The sequence below is a fragment of the Nansenia antarctica genome (genome assembly GCF_963989245.1).
Source record: "Nansenia antarctica genome assembly, chromosome: 19".
Taxonomy (NCBI): domain Eukaryota; kingdom Metazoa; phylum Chordata; class Actinopteri; order Argentiniformes; family Microstomatidae; genus Nansenia; species Nansenia antarctica.
Window position 1 is genome coordinate 14045421 of NC_137692.1, and position 14809 is coordinate 14060229.

Below are 14809 nucleotides of genomic sequence, written 5' to 3' on the forward strand. Positions count from 1 at the left end.
GTTCAGTCCTGAGCCCATGGTGGTTCCACTGGTTCACAAAGAGACCCATGTCTCGGTTAATTCTTGGCAAGTACACGTAGTGTAGAGCCCAAAGGTGCATCTCATTGTTGCAGTCCAGTGTTCCATCGTGCTCCAGCATTGTGAAGAGGGAGTGGTATACATTAGAGACGCCATTCCAAACGTCTCTCCACAATCTTTCAATCCTTTGGTTGTGAGTGCTCCTTCCTTTCAATGCACTTCCCCTGGCTGACCCTCGAAAGACGTCCATGAAGAGGCAAACAGCATTATTCTCTCCACCATGATCACATCTCACTCGAGAGGGGACACCAAATCTGTCAACCGCCTGAACAAACTGCTCCATCACAGTGCTGCTTCTATTGTTTTGTGAAGCTTGGAGGAACACGATCATTCGACTGAAGCCATCGATTCCTCCATGTATAACGATTCTCCACCTTGTAAAGAAATAGCATATTATTATTATTGTAACACTACATCATGAGTACTGGTTATAGATAGGTAAGCATATAAACATATATACAATGGTGGATCAGATATACAGAGATGGATAAATATATACTGTGAGCTTATAAACATGTAGTGAATTATTTAGAAATTATTTAGAAAGACTAATATGTAACCATAAAAGAAATCAGGAAGGGGCAAATACATTTGCACTGCACTTTTATTACACATGGGGTATAGTTACTGACCTGATGAGCTTGTGGTTTCCATCCAGATGCCACAAGGAGTTTGGCCCAGCCACTCTGTATGTACGCCTGTGCAGTCTATTAGACATAGCTCTAAGAGCAGCCCCGCCTGGGTCTGTCCTGAGCAGACTTTGTCGAACACGCCTCCTTTGCACAACAACGCCCTCTCCAAAAAGACGTGCACGCACAGCTTCTGGGCCAATTTCATCGTTTCCTTGTACCAGGTCAATGACTCTTTGATCCAACTCTGCGTCGGTCATGGTTGAGTAGCGATGCCGTATGGAGATATTAAACAGTCTTTAATAAAATAAAATAAAAGAGAGCAAATTAGTCACTCATTTTGACATTAACTAATGACTCTGTGCAACTATACACAGCTCAGGTTAAATGCATCAATAATTACCTGAGACGTTGCTCAACAGTGCGTCTTGAGACACCCAGTATGTCTGCGATCTGGCGTACGGTAAAATTAAAAGATAATAAAAACACGAGTTGCTCTTGGGTGATCAAATAACGTGGCCGTCCAGCCTGTCCCCTAATTCGGGGAGCACGATATCCTTGGGACACTGCAGTGGTGAAACAACAAAAACAACAAAAAGGTTTATTAGAACAAAAAGTTTACATTCGGTTCAGTAACACTGCTATTTTACATACTTTAATCCACAACATCTCCCACTCTGCCTGTCTATTGTTAATTGAGTTGAGTACTTCTGTCTCACGTTCCTCTAGACCTGTGAACACCATGTGTCCTGTGGTCATTTGCAATTGACTAGAGGCCAAAAGGCCTGCATTGTATTGTAAAACAGGCCTCCAGACAGCGTCTAGTTATCCATTGTACCCATGTTAATTGAGTTGAGTGGAAGTACTTCTGTCCCACCTTCCTCTAGACCTGTGAACACCAGTGTGTCCTGTGCTAATTTGCAATTGACTAGAGGCCTGCATTGTATTGTAAAAGAGGCCTTAACTTGAGGAGAGGTGTGGTAACGAAATCTCTTCATGGTAAAAACAAAATAAATCATATTACTTTAGTGTAATAATAATTATTGATATTCTAATATTAGATTGGGCTATGTGCTAGTGAATAAATGGTACTATATAATATATTTGAATAGTTTAATATTGTAGTTTATTTAGATAAATTGCGTTGTTGATACATTTTGTAAGTTTAATTTGATACAAAGGTACTCAGGTAATCTTATATGCCGTGCGGACAACTCAATTTATATACAACAGTTAGTTCCGACATCTTGGATCTCGATTGGACAAGAGGCATTCCATGAGTGCTGATATACAGTATAACAGCACTGGGACTTTTAACTACATGTATCACTCCGCCACACAGATGTTCTACTAAATGAACGTTAACTAGACTACATGTTAATTAGACTACATGTTTGTGTTCACGTTACTAGGCAACAGTCCAGTTGAAGTTCAGTTGTGGAAATATTTTTTTGTTTATTTTTATGATTAAATAAACAAACTATTCATAATCTGTTGTCATGTATTACTGTTAACTAATACATGGCTGTATAACTGTTGTATAAAAGCAAATTGAGGGAACTTACGAGGCCGTTGTTGCTCTTGCCCAATCTCCTGACGAAATTCATCGATGAACCCCAACAACTGATCAACAAAATCCGATTCAACAAGCCTTCCTCTAGCCCATCGGAGACTTGTTTCCATTGTCTCCATTCTAGGTTAAATAAACACAGTAAAACAACAGGCTATAAGATTCAGACCAGACACTGTATCATAGCCTAATTACCTATGCATAAAGCTAGGATTGATCTTACCTTGCCAAAGCTGCTTGGACTACTTCCTCATCGTCCGACATTGCTAGTCTCACACATTCACTAAATGTGCGGTTGCAATTCGAAAGAAAAGCCCGCAATGCCATCCTCACGAAGTAACTTAACTTTACTCCCCCGCGAGAAGTTTTCAAATCGGCAATGCCATCCTCACAAAGTTGGTCTGCTTGTGAAACTTTACTCGAAGTTGGTCTGCTTGTGAAACTTTACTCCCCCGCGAGAAGTTTTCAAATCGGCTCGCCTGCAGGGTGTGGCCTTCCATACGTAGCGAAACGTACCCCCTACGCTGTGGTCGACAGCAATGACGCGAAACTCCTCATTAATATGTATGAGTGCCTTGATTCAAGGTCCCTCATTGGCTATGATACGCGAGTCCATTTTAGCGGAGCGGGCGTTCCATAGCTGGCACGCGTCACGACCAGCTGGCGACTGTGACGCGTCAGTCTAGTGTTTTTGAAACCTCCGTTTAGCGAAAAGCTTTAATTTGGCTCTACAAGTGTTAATATGTCATTTTATGAAGTTTTAATATGTTTTCAGGCGAGAAAGTAACCATATATATTCACAAAATGTATCCGGTTTATCAAAATAACCCTTATATCTATCTGATCTGACGGTTTTTTCCACAACGTTATTACTTGTCACTTTAAGCCCAGGAGGGAGTTAGCGATTAGCGATGTTTAGCTTAGCTTAGTTTAACAGAAGTATCTTCACTTTTAACATGACTTCCCGTGGTCGTGGAGGGCTGGTCGACGGCTTAAAATGACCGTGTAGACCTGTAGACCTTATCCAGCTATAGTCTTGTGTTTCTACCCCGGGCATAGCCGGTGTTATTCACGGACAAACACTCCTGTTAGAGTGGTCTGATCAGCAGATCATTTTCTCATAAAGTTGCAAACACAACTCAGCAATTCAACTTAATAAAAAAAATGCGCGTTTCGTTCAAGATCCATTAGAGTAGGACATGTACAGTTATGATAACTACAGTCATATGTAACTTTTGGACTAGTATAGTAGTTGATATTGTAATAAAACGTGCCAATGTCAGACGATGAACAAACACACCACGAGTCCACACTGATTCAGAAAACAGAATAAACTTTATATATAAATACACAACACCTCAGGGGGCGTTTGCAAAAGAACTGTACAGGTTACAATCAGGTATATAATAATAGTTAGGGAGTAACATATCATTCACAAATTCAACAATAATAGAACAGATAAATACACAGATAGCCCTGCTACGTCCTCCGTGAGGGCCCGTTCCCCTGTACATAAGTCCCTGTCCAGCCCTGCTACATCCTCCGTAAAACTCTAGAATGTAATAAATAACATACATCATTGTTGTTAAAACTCTAGAATGTACAGATTATATCATGGCTTTCAATTATTCCCAAACATAAACTTCACTGTAGGTTAGTGAGTATTACGAAGTATTGCAAAGTTTAAACTTTAAAGCCTTCACTTTTACACTAGTCATCTTTCCCCTCCTACTAAGGTTACCAACCAATCACATCACGTCAATACGATGTTTATGACCAATCACGTCGGACAGGGGTAGGACCAGCCATCAGACGCAGCCAACCAGACGAACCCAACCGGCTCCATACTGCCATCTGCTGGTCAGGTCATGGTATGGCGGCTGTATCGACTGACTCACAAGTCAGGAATTTGGGGCAAAATATGTAGCCCACCATCATCTGTGATGTCTTGTCAATAAAGGTGCTGTGACAAACTGTGTCGATGTGTATGTGGCCATTTTTGGGGATTTGGGTCACATTTCACTGCAGTGTGAACGTAGCCGTAGTGACACCGCAGAGTACCAGGTATTGATAACCATGCACAGCTGCCCCGCATTCCCCAATCAGGTGGATGGCCCAGGGAAGCAGACTGCAGGCTTGTTAGCCCCACATGCCACACCTGGGCCTCCTCCATAAGGAGGAGCCACTTCCCTGTTTCACTGATCACAATAAAAAGGACAGGAGAGACCAGACATCTTGGGAACTGTTGTTTCTTATTGGTTATGAATCAAAGAACAGTTATTGAGTTTAAGACGATTTAATCCGAGTTACAAACAGATTTATACATACATGTGTTGATCCTGTGACCTGGGCTGGAAAAGAGGCCGCTCTCTAGCTAGCCTGCCCGTTTTGTTCAAGAGGGGAGGGGCCAGAATGTATGTGTGTTTGCCCAACCCCCAGAGGTCTCTGTTGGTCATCTGGTTGGCATAGAACCCTCATTGTTAGAGGGCATCATGTCCTTGCATGCCCTGGTATGTGTGTGTGTTTAAAATATACTACATATTCATACATAGATCATACATACTACAGAAATATACGACACATCCCCCCTCGGACCACCCAGAGGGTGTTCCGAAACTAAACGACCACAAAACAAAAACAAAAACACAAAACCCCACATACTGCAGCTAAGAAACCAAAGAAAAAAGCCACATGTGCTAATCCATGAGCTTCCCGTATTAACATGCCTATTAAATCTGAGGGTGCTACAACCAACCCCTCATGATTCCTCCATAGACCTGTGTCATCCTGACTTGCCCCCCTTGCTAGCCAAACGTTCTTGTCTAACATAGTTGCTCTACTCTGTAACATCAATAAATCCTCAAGTGTGACCATGCCCTGTAATTGCTTTTCATGTGTGACCAGAAGACCTTTACCTGCCTTGTCTGCTCCTGTAATGGCTTTGGCTGCATCCTCTGCAGCCCTGTTACCTTGTGTGACATGTGATGAGTCAGACCTGTGTGTGGCACACTTCACTATGGCTAATTCCTTTGGCTTCATCATGGCTTGTAACAGCTTCATGATCTGTGCGTGGTGCTGTATAGGCGTACCATCAATTCTCTTAAAACCCCGCCCCCTCCATACAGCTCCATTAAAATGACAAACATTATGTGCATAGGCAGAGTCGGTGTACACTGTCACTCTCCGTCCGGTTCCCAAGTTGCATGCTTCTGTGAGGGCAATCAATTCAGCCAACTGAGCTGAGCAAGGCTGAGGAACTGCCTCAGCCTGTTCTACAATAAACTTTGAATTCTGTGCTTTAACTAAGGAATACCCAGCGCACAAAGTTTCTCCTACCCCGTAACAAGACCCATCAACCCAATATTCTATATCAGCTCCCTTTAAAGGCAAAGCTTGTAGGTCTGTTCTATGCTTAATCACTCTGGCTGTCGATGGAATCTGAACATCGGCTGGCACCGTCACCTGACAGCCGTCAGGTGTGCATTTTACTGTACAGTTCAATTGGCATAGAGCATCTCTCCCTAGCAGCCCTGTTGGCGTGTGTTCTGACACAAGTGTTGACAGAGTTGCTCTCTGTCCCTTGTACTCTAAGTCTACAAGCTCAGTTGTAGGAATCAGCTGTTTAATTCCCTCAAATCCGATTGTCTTCACATATTCTCTAGACATAGGGAGGTGCGTGGCGCCTTCAGGCTTCTTTGTCACCACCAGCTGGCACCTCCCACTCGGATCTTCCGGGCACCCCTATAGGCCAGCTGCTGGGCCTCCGTAAGGGTTCATCACTCCTGGAGCAGGTGTAGTAGGGGGCCAATATCCTCCTCCTTGGCTCCCCCCTGCGCCCCCCTGGGGCCTGTTGCAGCAGGTACAGGCTAGATGTCCATTCTGGTCGCATTGGTAACACGGTTCTAGCATCTTCTTCCCTGCTGCTGTCCATCCCCCTGGTGGTGGTCCTTGGCCAGGCTGGTTGTACATCTGGTATGGAACCGCTTGCACCCCTGGTGGCCCTTGTGGGTATGGATACCCCCCTTGTGGCCCCTGTGGGTAGGACTGGTAAGTAGCAGGATACCCCCCTTGTGGCCCCTGTGAGTAGGACTGGTAAGTAGCAGTCTGCACTCCAGGTGGCTGTTGCTGTGGGGCTAAAGCCTGCACTCCCTCTATGTTCCTCTCGCTTTCAGTCAATTGCACATGAGTCAATATTCTGAGTGATTCTTCGTCTCGTGCCTTCTGTATCTGAATATTCTTTCGATATAACTCAACTTGATGAGCTACGTGGTCTATATAAACAGCTTTGTTCATGTGTCGTAGCCCCACCACTTCTGCTAGCTTATCCTTAACTGGGGTAGGAAGCCCTTCTTGTATTTTTTCCCTGATTATGGATTTTTCTAAGGGGTTATCTTCAGCGTCTTTCCCTGTCACACTTCTCCATTGAGAGTGCACACGGGCAACAAACCCCCGGGGATTCTCATCTCCCCCCAGTGGCTTCACAATGATATTGTCTGGGTGAATGTGAGTAGGGTAAGTCTCTCTGATTGCTTTCCACAGCCTGCCTCTGTTTGCTGCGAAGAGCTCTGGATCATACACTGATGTATTGATATATCTATGAAGTCCTGCCTTCATCAATATTTCCTGCATTGTATCCAATCCTGCAATAAAAGCTAAGAGTCTTTTCAGGTCTCCCATTGCGGCCTGCGTTCCTGTCAGTCTCACGTCCATCTCAGTAGTCCACGGGTATCCACCATCTTGAAGAACGGGGAGCTTCTCCATCACTTCAGACAGATCTGTATGATGCCACGGATGATATTCCATCTTGTTACCCCGAATCAGCACTGGACAGTTCTTTAATGTATTTGATGACATTCGGTGACAATCTTCCTCTCTTTCCGCTTTCTCCGGGCGTCTTCTCCCACCTTTCCTTTCGGCTGTGGCTATCATCTTCCTGACCTGCGCGTTGTAGCCTCCATCTGCATTGTCGTCATCACTTGAGTCTTCACTGCCATCTTCGCTGTCATCTTCCTCGTCACTCCTGTCGTCCCCTTTTCCCCTTGGCTCCTTCTTCTTCTTCTTCTTCTGGGAATGGTCCTCCAGTGCCTTAGCATATGGAGGGGGACTGGAGACAGGACACATGTCTGGGGATGAAATGTTCAATTTCTGTTCCAGTGTTCTGGCCAATTCTTTTTTCTTTTCCGGTTCCATCTGAGCTATTTTCTGTCCCTCTACCTTAAATAGATCTAAAATAGCTAACTCTAACTTGCGTTTCTCTGATCTAATCTTTCCTCTTTGATGTGCTTTGTGCCCATTGATAAGTATTTCCAATGTTGCAATTATTTGTAAATTAAGGCTGCCCTCTTTCGGCCACGGCTGTTCAATGTATGCCCAACGGCTATTCCATTTCGTAGACATTTTGCTAATTTCCCTAACAAGAGGATTCATTTTTTCCACTACAGCCATAGGGGATAACGTAGCCAACATTCCACGATGTTCACTAATATCTTTTAACAGCTTCGTTGAATTTGACCCCATTCTACTTGCTCAATATGCTGACAATATTCTATATTAGATAAGGTGTACGCTTCTTACAACCCACCTTATTTTGCCTTATTTGCTAAACAAATGCTAGTCCAATTTAACTGTATTAACCGTCCACACAAAACCCTGCAACTTCAGAATAACAGACTTGCCTCTTGTGTATGTCAGTGCAGTATTAACTTAAATCTAATATCTGTGTAAGTACTTTATACTTAAATGTGTTTCCTAATTGTTTATGAATATGTGTCACTTGATTACTCATTCAATACTAATTACAGTTCTGGTCAACACAATTATTAAATCACAAAGGCTGGTCAACACCTAAGTATTCACTGATTTACAAAAACCCTTTTACTGCTTAATTATCAATACAATCTATTCTGCTATTCCTAATCAAAAGCTGTGGACATGACCTAACTTGAAATAAAAGATGTAAATTACAAATATTAATTATAACCTGTAAAGAAATCGACTTGTTATTTGGAAAAGAATGAATGATTAATTATTAATTACAATCTGTAAAGAAATCGACTTGTTAAGTGAAAGGAATGAATGATTAGTTAGAATTATTCATTGACACTTCATTGATGTAAACCTGTGAAGTCAATTAGCTATTATCAACATATCATTAGATTGTCACAAAACAATTGATCAAAGTTTTGTGAAAACAGAAAAATAAAATGATCTGAATAATTAATTCAATCAATTTGTAATTAATTAAATTAATTAAAGTAATGTAATATATTACAATCATTTATAACCATCTATTTATTAATGTATCGGACTGTTTCATCGACCTCAGATGTATCTCCCTGAGGATTAGTGTTTTAAAATGTCTTGTCGTATTTTGTCCAGCAGGCGGCGCCAAGCAACCGACTTGCGTATCGATTGCGCATGCGCCAGCTCCTCCGTGTAAAATGGAGTAGGGGAAGGAGGGGCTAGTCTTTGTCCTTCTCCTCTGAGGGGAAACCCGCTGCTGTGAAAAGATTAGTCTCACAACATATATTTTGCTTTCCACAATACTGTTATTTTCCACGACACAACAATTTCACGATTATCTTTCAATCCAGTTAAACTATTATTTATCTCATTCAAATATTCTACAATGCATTCACGTTTTCCTCATAGAGATGGCCTCTGTGTGTGTCCTTCCTCAAGGACAAAGACAATGGCGTCTAAGAATGGATCCTCTGACACAGTTCTGAAGAATCGATTTCTTAGTCTATAACAATAATGCTCTTTTCAATGCAATTTAACTATTAGTTACCGAACTAAATCTTACACGGTCCCTTCACAGAGATATCTAGGCCTGTGTGTGTCCGCGCGTGCCTGAGCGTGCGTGTTTCTGCTCCGCTGACAAAGGACAAAGGACACTGCAAATGGCGTCTAAGCTCCGCTGACAAAGGACAAAGGACACTGCAAATGGCGTCTAAATGCCAATGGCGTCTAAGACACACTTCTGCTACAGTTCTACAATAATGACTTATTACGCTTTATCAAAACACAATTTTACACACACACTCACGATATTCCGTAATACCACTATTAGTTACATAACTAATATCTTAACATAAAAAAAGCGAATTACCAAATTCAGCCCTATATCACCAATACAAACACTCAAATCCCTTACCAATCTAATCGTATATTTACAAAAAACGGGCTTCAAAGTCCGGCTCTCACCAACCCCACTTATTAAAGATTATGAAAAGTTTGTTTCTATTCCAACAAGATACTTTACTTTAAGGTTGTTTTAGTCTCAAAGAAAATGTTTGAAAAACACAGCCATTCCACACAATCATACCTTTCTTGCAGCTTCAGTTTTCAAACATAGATTTCCCTTTTTAGACTCCTGGCTGGCTCGCCATGTGTTGTGTATTTCTTATTGGTTATGAATCAAAGAACAGTTATTGAGTTTAAGACGATTTAATCCGAGTTACAAACAGATTTATACATACATGTGTTGATCCTGTGACCTGGGCTGGAAAAGAGGCCGCTCTCTAGCTAGCCTGCCCGTTTTGTTCAAGAGGGGAGGGGCCAGAATGTATGTGTGTTTGCCCAACCCCCAGAGGTCTCTGTTGGTCATCTGGTTGCCATAGAACCCTCATTGTTAGAGGGCATCATGTCCTTGCATGCCCTGGTATGTGTGTGTGTTTAAAATATACTACATATTCATACATAGATCATACATACTACAGAAATATACGACAAACTAAACTAGACATCTTCTGGATCAACAAAGCTACAGAACATCTGCCGTTCAGTAGAACTGACAAGGTAGGTTCTCTAACATGACATACGGTAAAAGCCATTTTGTCCATTAATGCCATGCAATTGAAGAGAATGCAAACCCATTTATACTGTGCACATATGCATGCACATTGAAACCCTGGTGTAATATGTGTTGTAAACAATGCTGTTGTTTTGTGAACAGATGGAGAGACTCTTTGTGGTGCTGGTCATGTTCACCGTGTGCTGGGCCTCTGACACATCTCAGCATAAAGGTGAGACATCAGGTGACCATCCTGTTGATTTACTTTGAACATGAACGCTCATTTGACATACGATCAGTATTCATATGGCAATGCGTACATACCTGGAAGTACACCATTTACATTTGTGTATGCACTGGAAATCTCTTCAGACAGTACTAACATTACAATTCCATATGTGCTTTGAATGGTTTGATTTGATGGACTAAATCCTGTTTGTCTGACCAGACCTCACAGGTAAAAATTTTATATTTGGACAAGTGACGAAGAATGCGCACGTGAAGCTGATCCCAATAGGAGAGATCCTTGGCTCTGTGTCCTTATGTCTCAGGTAACGTAGTGTTCAATACTTCTGTCGTCAAGTTAAGACAACTCAAAACACCTTGACTGACGTTGACCTTGTGTCTGCATGGTGAATCCCTAGTTATATTGAACATTTCTTGATCTAACTCTATATTTATGAATCTCTTCCTGAAGGTATTTCACAGACCTGCAGAGAAACTATGTTCTGTTGTCCGGCGCCTCCAGAAGACACTTCAACAACCTGATGCTGTTCAAGGGAGTTGGGGAACTGCAGTTTGGGATCATGGATAGAGTTCAAGTGTTTAAGGGGCTGCCACATGAGCCCTATGTGTGCGTGTCAGTGTGTGGGACCTGGAACTCCACCAATGGGATCAGCCAGGTGTGGACCAATGGGAAGCCCAGCCTGCGGAAGCAGGGCTACAGAGGGAGTAAAATTGATGGTAATCTCAGCATTGTTCTGGGTCAGGAGCAAGACAACTATGGGGGGGGGCTTTGCTCACAGCCAGTCATTTGTTGGCCACATCACTGATGTGCATGTGTGGAACAAAGTCCTGTCTCCTTGTGAGATTCAGCACTTCACAGATAATGTAGACTACAGCCCAGGCGATGTGATTAACTGGGGGGATCTGACTTACATTGTGACTGGGCAGGTGTATGTAGAGGACACTCAACATCCTCAACTCGCTAAATGCAATACCTCATGATTTCCCCCCCAACAAATCGTTGAATGTATTCTAGCTGAAATTGAGTCAGTTGAAGTCCAGTACTTATGCCAATGTTTTATTCCCCACTGAATGTAATAAAAGTAGTTAAGCATTAAACAGTTTCTTTGTTATTTCTTTATTGGAGTACAGAACAGGCTGTATGCACACAGTTTTGTTTACCTTTTAGTCTCATAGAATCCTGATTCAGTGAGTGCCATGCTTGCTCATATTGAACACTGCATGTTAGATGGCCTCTACACTCTGGGAGCAAAGTTAATGCAGCTTATTTTGCTGTCCAGTCACAACCAATCAACCAACTCGCATAGCAAAACATACAAAGAATTTCTTTGGAATAACACACCATCATTTGGACCACTGCCTCGTTTGTTTGATTGATTGAAAACTTTATTAGATTTGCAGAAGTAGGTACATGAAAGTACATATTACATACAAGGTCAACTAAAAGGATAAAAACCCAAGAAAGCCACTGGCTTATTTCAATTGGGGTCCTTGATTCTCAATTCATCGTTACATGTAAGACAGACAAAAAAAACTAGTACTATATACAAGATAATACAGACAAATAACTAGTACTATCTACAAGATAAACATGCATCCATCATGGGAAGAACAATACAACAAAACATAAGGTATGTACAGCGGGTAGGACAGGTGGGGACATACACCACAGGTGGGGGCGGGGGACAAAACACAAAGTATGTACAGCGGAATGATTGACACATCGGTCACAGGTGCTCGTGTGACGTACAAAGCTTTGTTCGGGTGATCACATGTTTTTTGACAAATTGACGAGCATCGATAAATTTCGTTTGTAGCGACGCACATTGCGTTGGAAGATCGACGTCATGACTACCGCGTCAACCGTAACATCAGTAGTCAGAACTGCAGAGTCACTCCCCATCTTCCGCCGGAGACTGAAGACCTCCATCTCTTCAGGTTACACCTTAACTGCTCCTCCTAAGTAGGGTTGGGTACCGTTTGGGTTTTATTCGATACCGGTGCCAAATCGATACTTTAAAAACGGTACCGGTACCGAAACAGTACTTAAATCGGTACTTTTGATTGGCGGGGTGGTCACTGACGCAATTTTCCACGTGCACGCCATTAATGCCGAGCGGTGATGTTTTATATAGAAGGTGATCAAATACCAACATATCCTGACGCTACAGCTGCAGCAGAACATGGGGAACCCGCATACAGCACTGAATATGACTGACAGGTACGCCCAAGACACACACACACACACACACAAAGATAATCAGCTCATTGAATATGAAGTACACAAGAGTACACACAGAACCGGGAACGCGCATACAGCACTGAACAACATTCGTAGAATATAAACTTGTGACTGACAGTCACATACATACACACACACACACTGAAAGATTATCAGCTCATCCATACGAAGTAGGCCTACATGAGAGTACATGCACAAAACGGGCTAACGTTACTCATTAAGTGTTTACACAACAGCGTCAGTCAAATCACAGTGTGACAGTCAGATGGAGCATTAGGTAAACAACCAACAGCAAGGTAATGCATATTATCAGCTGAGAAAAACAATGTTTACCTTTGATGACATCGACATGAGCCCTGTTTACGACACTGGAGAGGTGTCGAGGTTCAGAATTCTAATGTCATGATCGGCCACTGAATTATCACATGTTATAGACAACATAAACTATGAAAGCAAATGTTTAGTTGTGTGTAATAGAAGGTGCAATGGCTGTTGTTAGTAAGCTGTTGAACACTTCATGGCTGTATAAAACCCAGTTCTACACCAGCAGAGAAATGGTTGTAACCCTCAAATGTAACCTCACACATTCAAACGACTGTTTTTACTTGAATTTGAATGATTGTAGAATGCCTCTGCGTTTTGAATCTTTTTTTGTACTGTCAAAATATTTTCTGCCCAAATAAAAACGATTTCTATCTTTATGATCAGTGTGGTTTATTCCTTAAGTTTCATTAGTTTAGTGCGACCATGTGTGGAATGGATGTTGTATAATATGTCCATCACCATTGTAGGACAAAGTGCAACGGAATCTCTTCCTGACGATGTGAATGGAAGCTGGACCACTGCATTTATTTAGGAGCGACTACGGAGACACGCTGAACCTGAAAACCATTAATCTCAGCCCTGACTTAACCGAACCGTAACCACTTTTTACCCAAATCGGAAATCCAACTTGGGTTGTAGACCCAGCCTGCAGTCCAGAGTACAGAGAGGCATCCCTGAGCTGCGCTGACGAACTGCTCCCTGCTCTACTCTGTAGTAAGCTATGAGGTAGCTGTATAACTGCGCCATCTAGTGGCTACAGATGGTAATTTAACTCCATCTCACTTTAACACGATCTTTGAGGAAGTACATAGTTGTATCCAGTGGGGATCATTAGGGGAACCCTGGTGGCTGCAGAGGGAAGTTGAATGAGTATTTCAATACGTCAACTACTAGAACATGAACACTGTTCCTGGTCTCTGAAGAAGACTCCTCAATGTCGGTTTATAATATTTATTCAGACAAAGATGTCAACACCCTGTGGGTGGGAATACAGCGTATGAGTAAATACAATTACCAAAACAAGACATACATAACAAGATATAAACAAACATGAACGATTACTGTTAACCACAATCTGATAATAAGATACATATAACTAATAACAGACTTACGTATAACAGGCAAACACGTCCTAAAGAGAGAGGAGAAACAGCGTGTATCCTCGGACCACCTGGCATCCACAATGGCCGCCACACCTTCTCCTAACTCTAACCTCTTAACAGAGAGTACTAACCACATAAACCAATACTATCGCCCCCTAGCGGTCGGGAGTACACTCCACCCTGCATCCCCCCCAGACCGGGGAGCCACGAATCCACGTGGGTCCACGGGCTCAAATCCATTGGCCAGACTCAGCTTCATATCGCTTAGGTGGCCTCCTAGCACGGGCCGGCCGGGCGGGCCGCAGTGGCGACGGCGCAGGAAGAGGTGTAGCGGGAGCCACACCAGCGGGAACTAGGGGCGCGGGGAGAGACGACGCCCCGCCTGAAGGCCCTAGCAGAGAGGGGCCCAGAACAGCAACACGGGGCCCATCCGTCCCCAGCCGGGCGTCACCCTGGGGCACCACTGGACCAGAGGGGGTAGCTAGGGGCAGAGAGTCCAGGGAGGGAGGAGGCAGGGGAGGCGGCGACGGCAGCCGCTGGGTACATGGGGCGACTGGCGTGTAGCCACGGAGGAACCGCCGGTTGCGCAACGTCAGGCGTCCTGAGCCATCAACTCTCACCCGATACTGATCGTGGCCAAGCGACTCCACCACCACCCCAGACCTGTCCCACTTATTGGGGCTCGGGCCCTGCTGATTCTGGATGAACACCCTCTCACCGAGTGCCAGAGGGCGAAGTGGTCTTGAATGAACCCCCAGAGACTCGGTGGTACGGGACATCCGCGTACGAAGGGCATCCTCCTTCACAGCCCATGCCTGACGC

At 43.4% G+C, this 14809-nt stretch overlaps 1 protein-coding gene across 1 annotated transcript; it reads left to right on the plus strand.

The window, feature by feature from the left end:
• Nucleotides 1–10234: 10234 nt before the first annotated feature.
• Nucleotides 10235–12086, plus strand: LOC308173897 (mucosal pentraxin-like; the record flags this gene model as incomplete). Its single annotated transcript, XM_080548950.1, has 4 exons — nt 10235–10304; nt 10521–10623; nt 10770–11035; nt 12052–12086. The coding sequence occupies 4 exons, from the start codon at nt 10235–10237 to the stop codon at nt 12084–12086; spliced, it is 474 nt and encodes a 157-aa protein (XP_080405076.1).
• Nucleotides 12087–14809: the final 2723 nt, after the last annotated feature.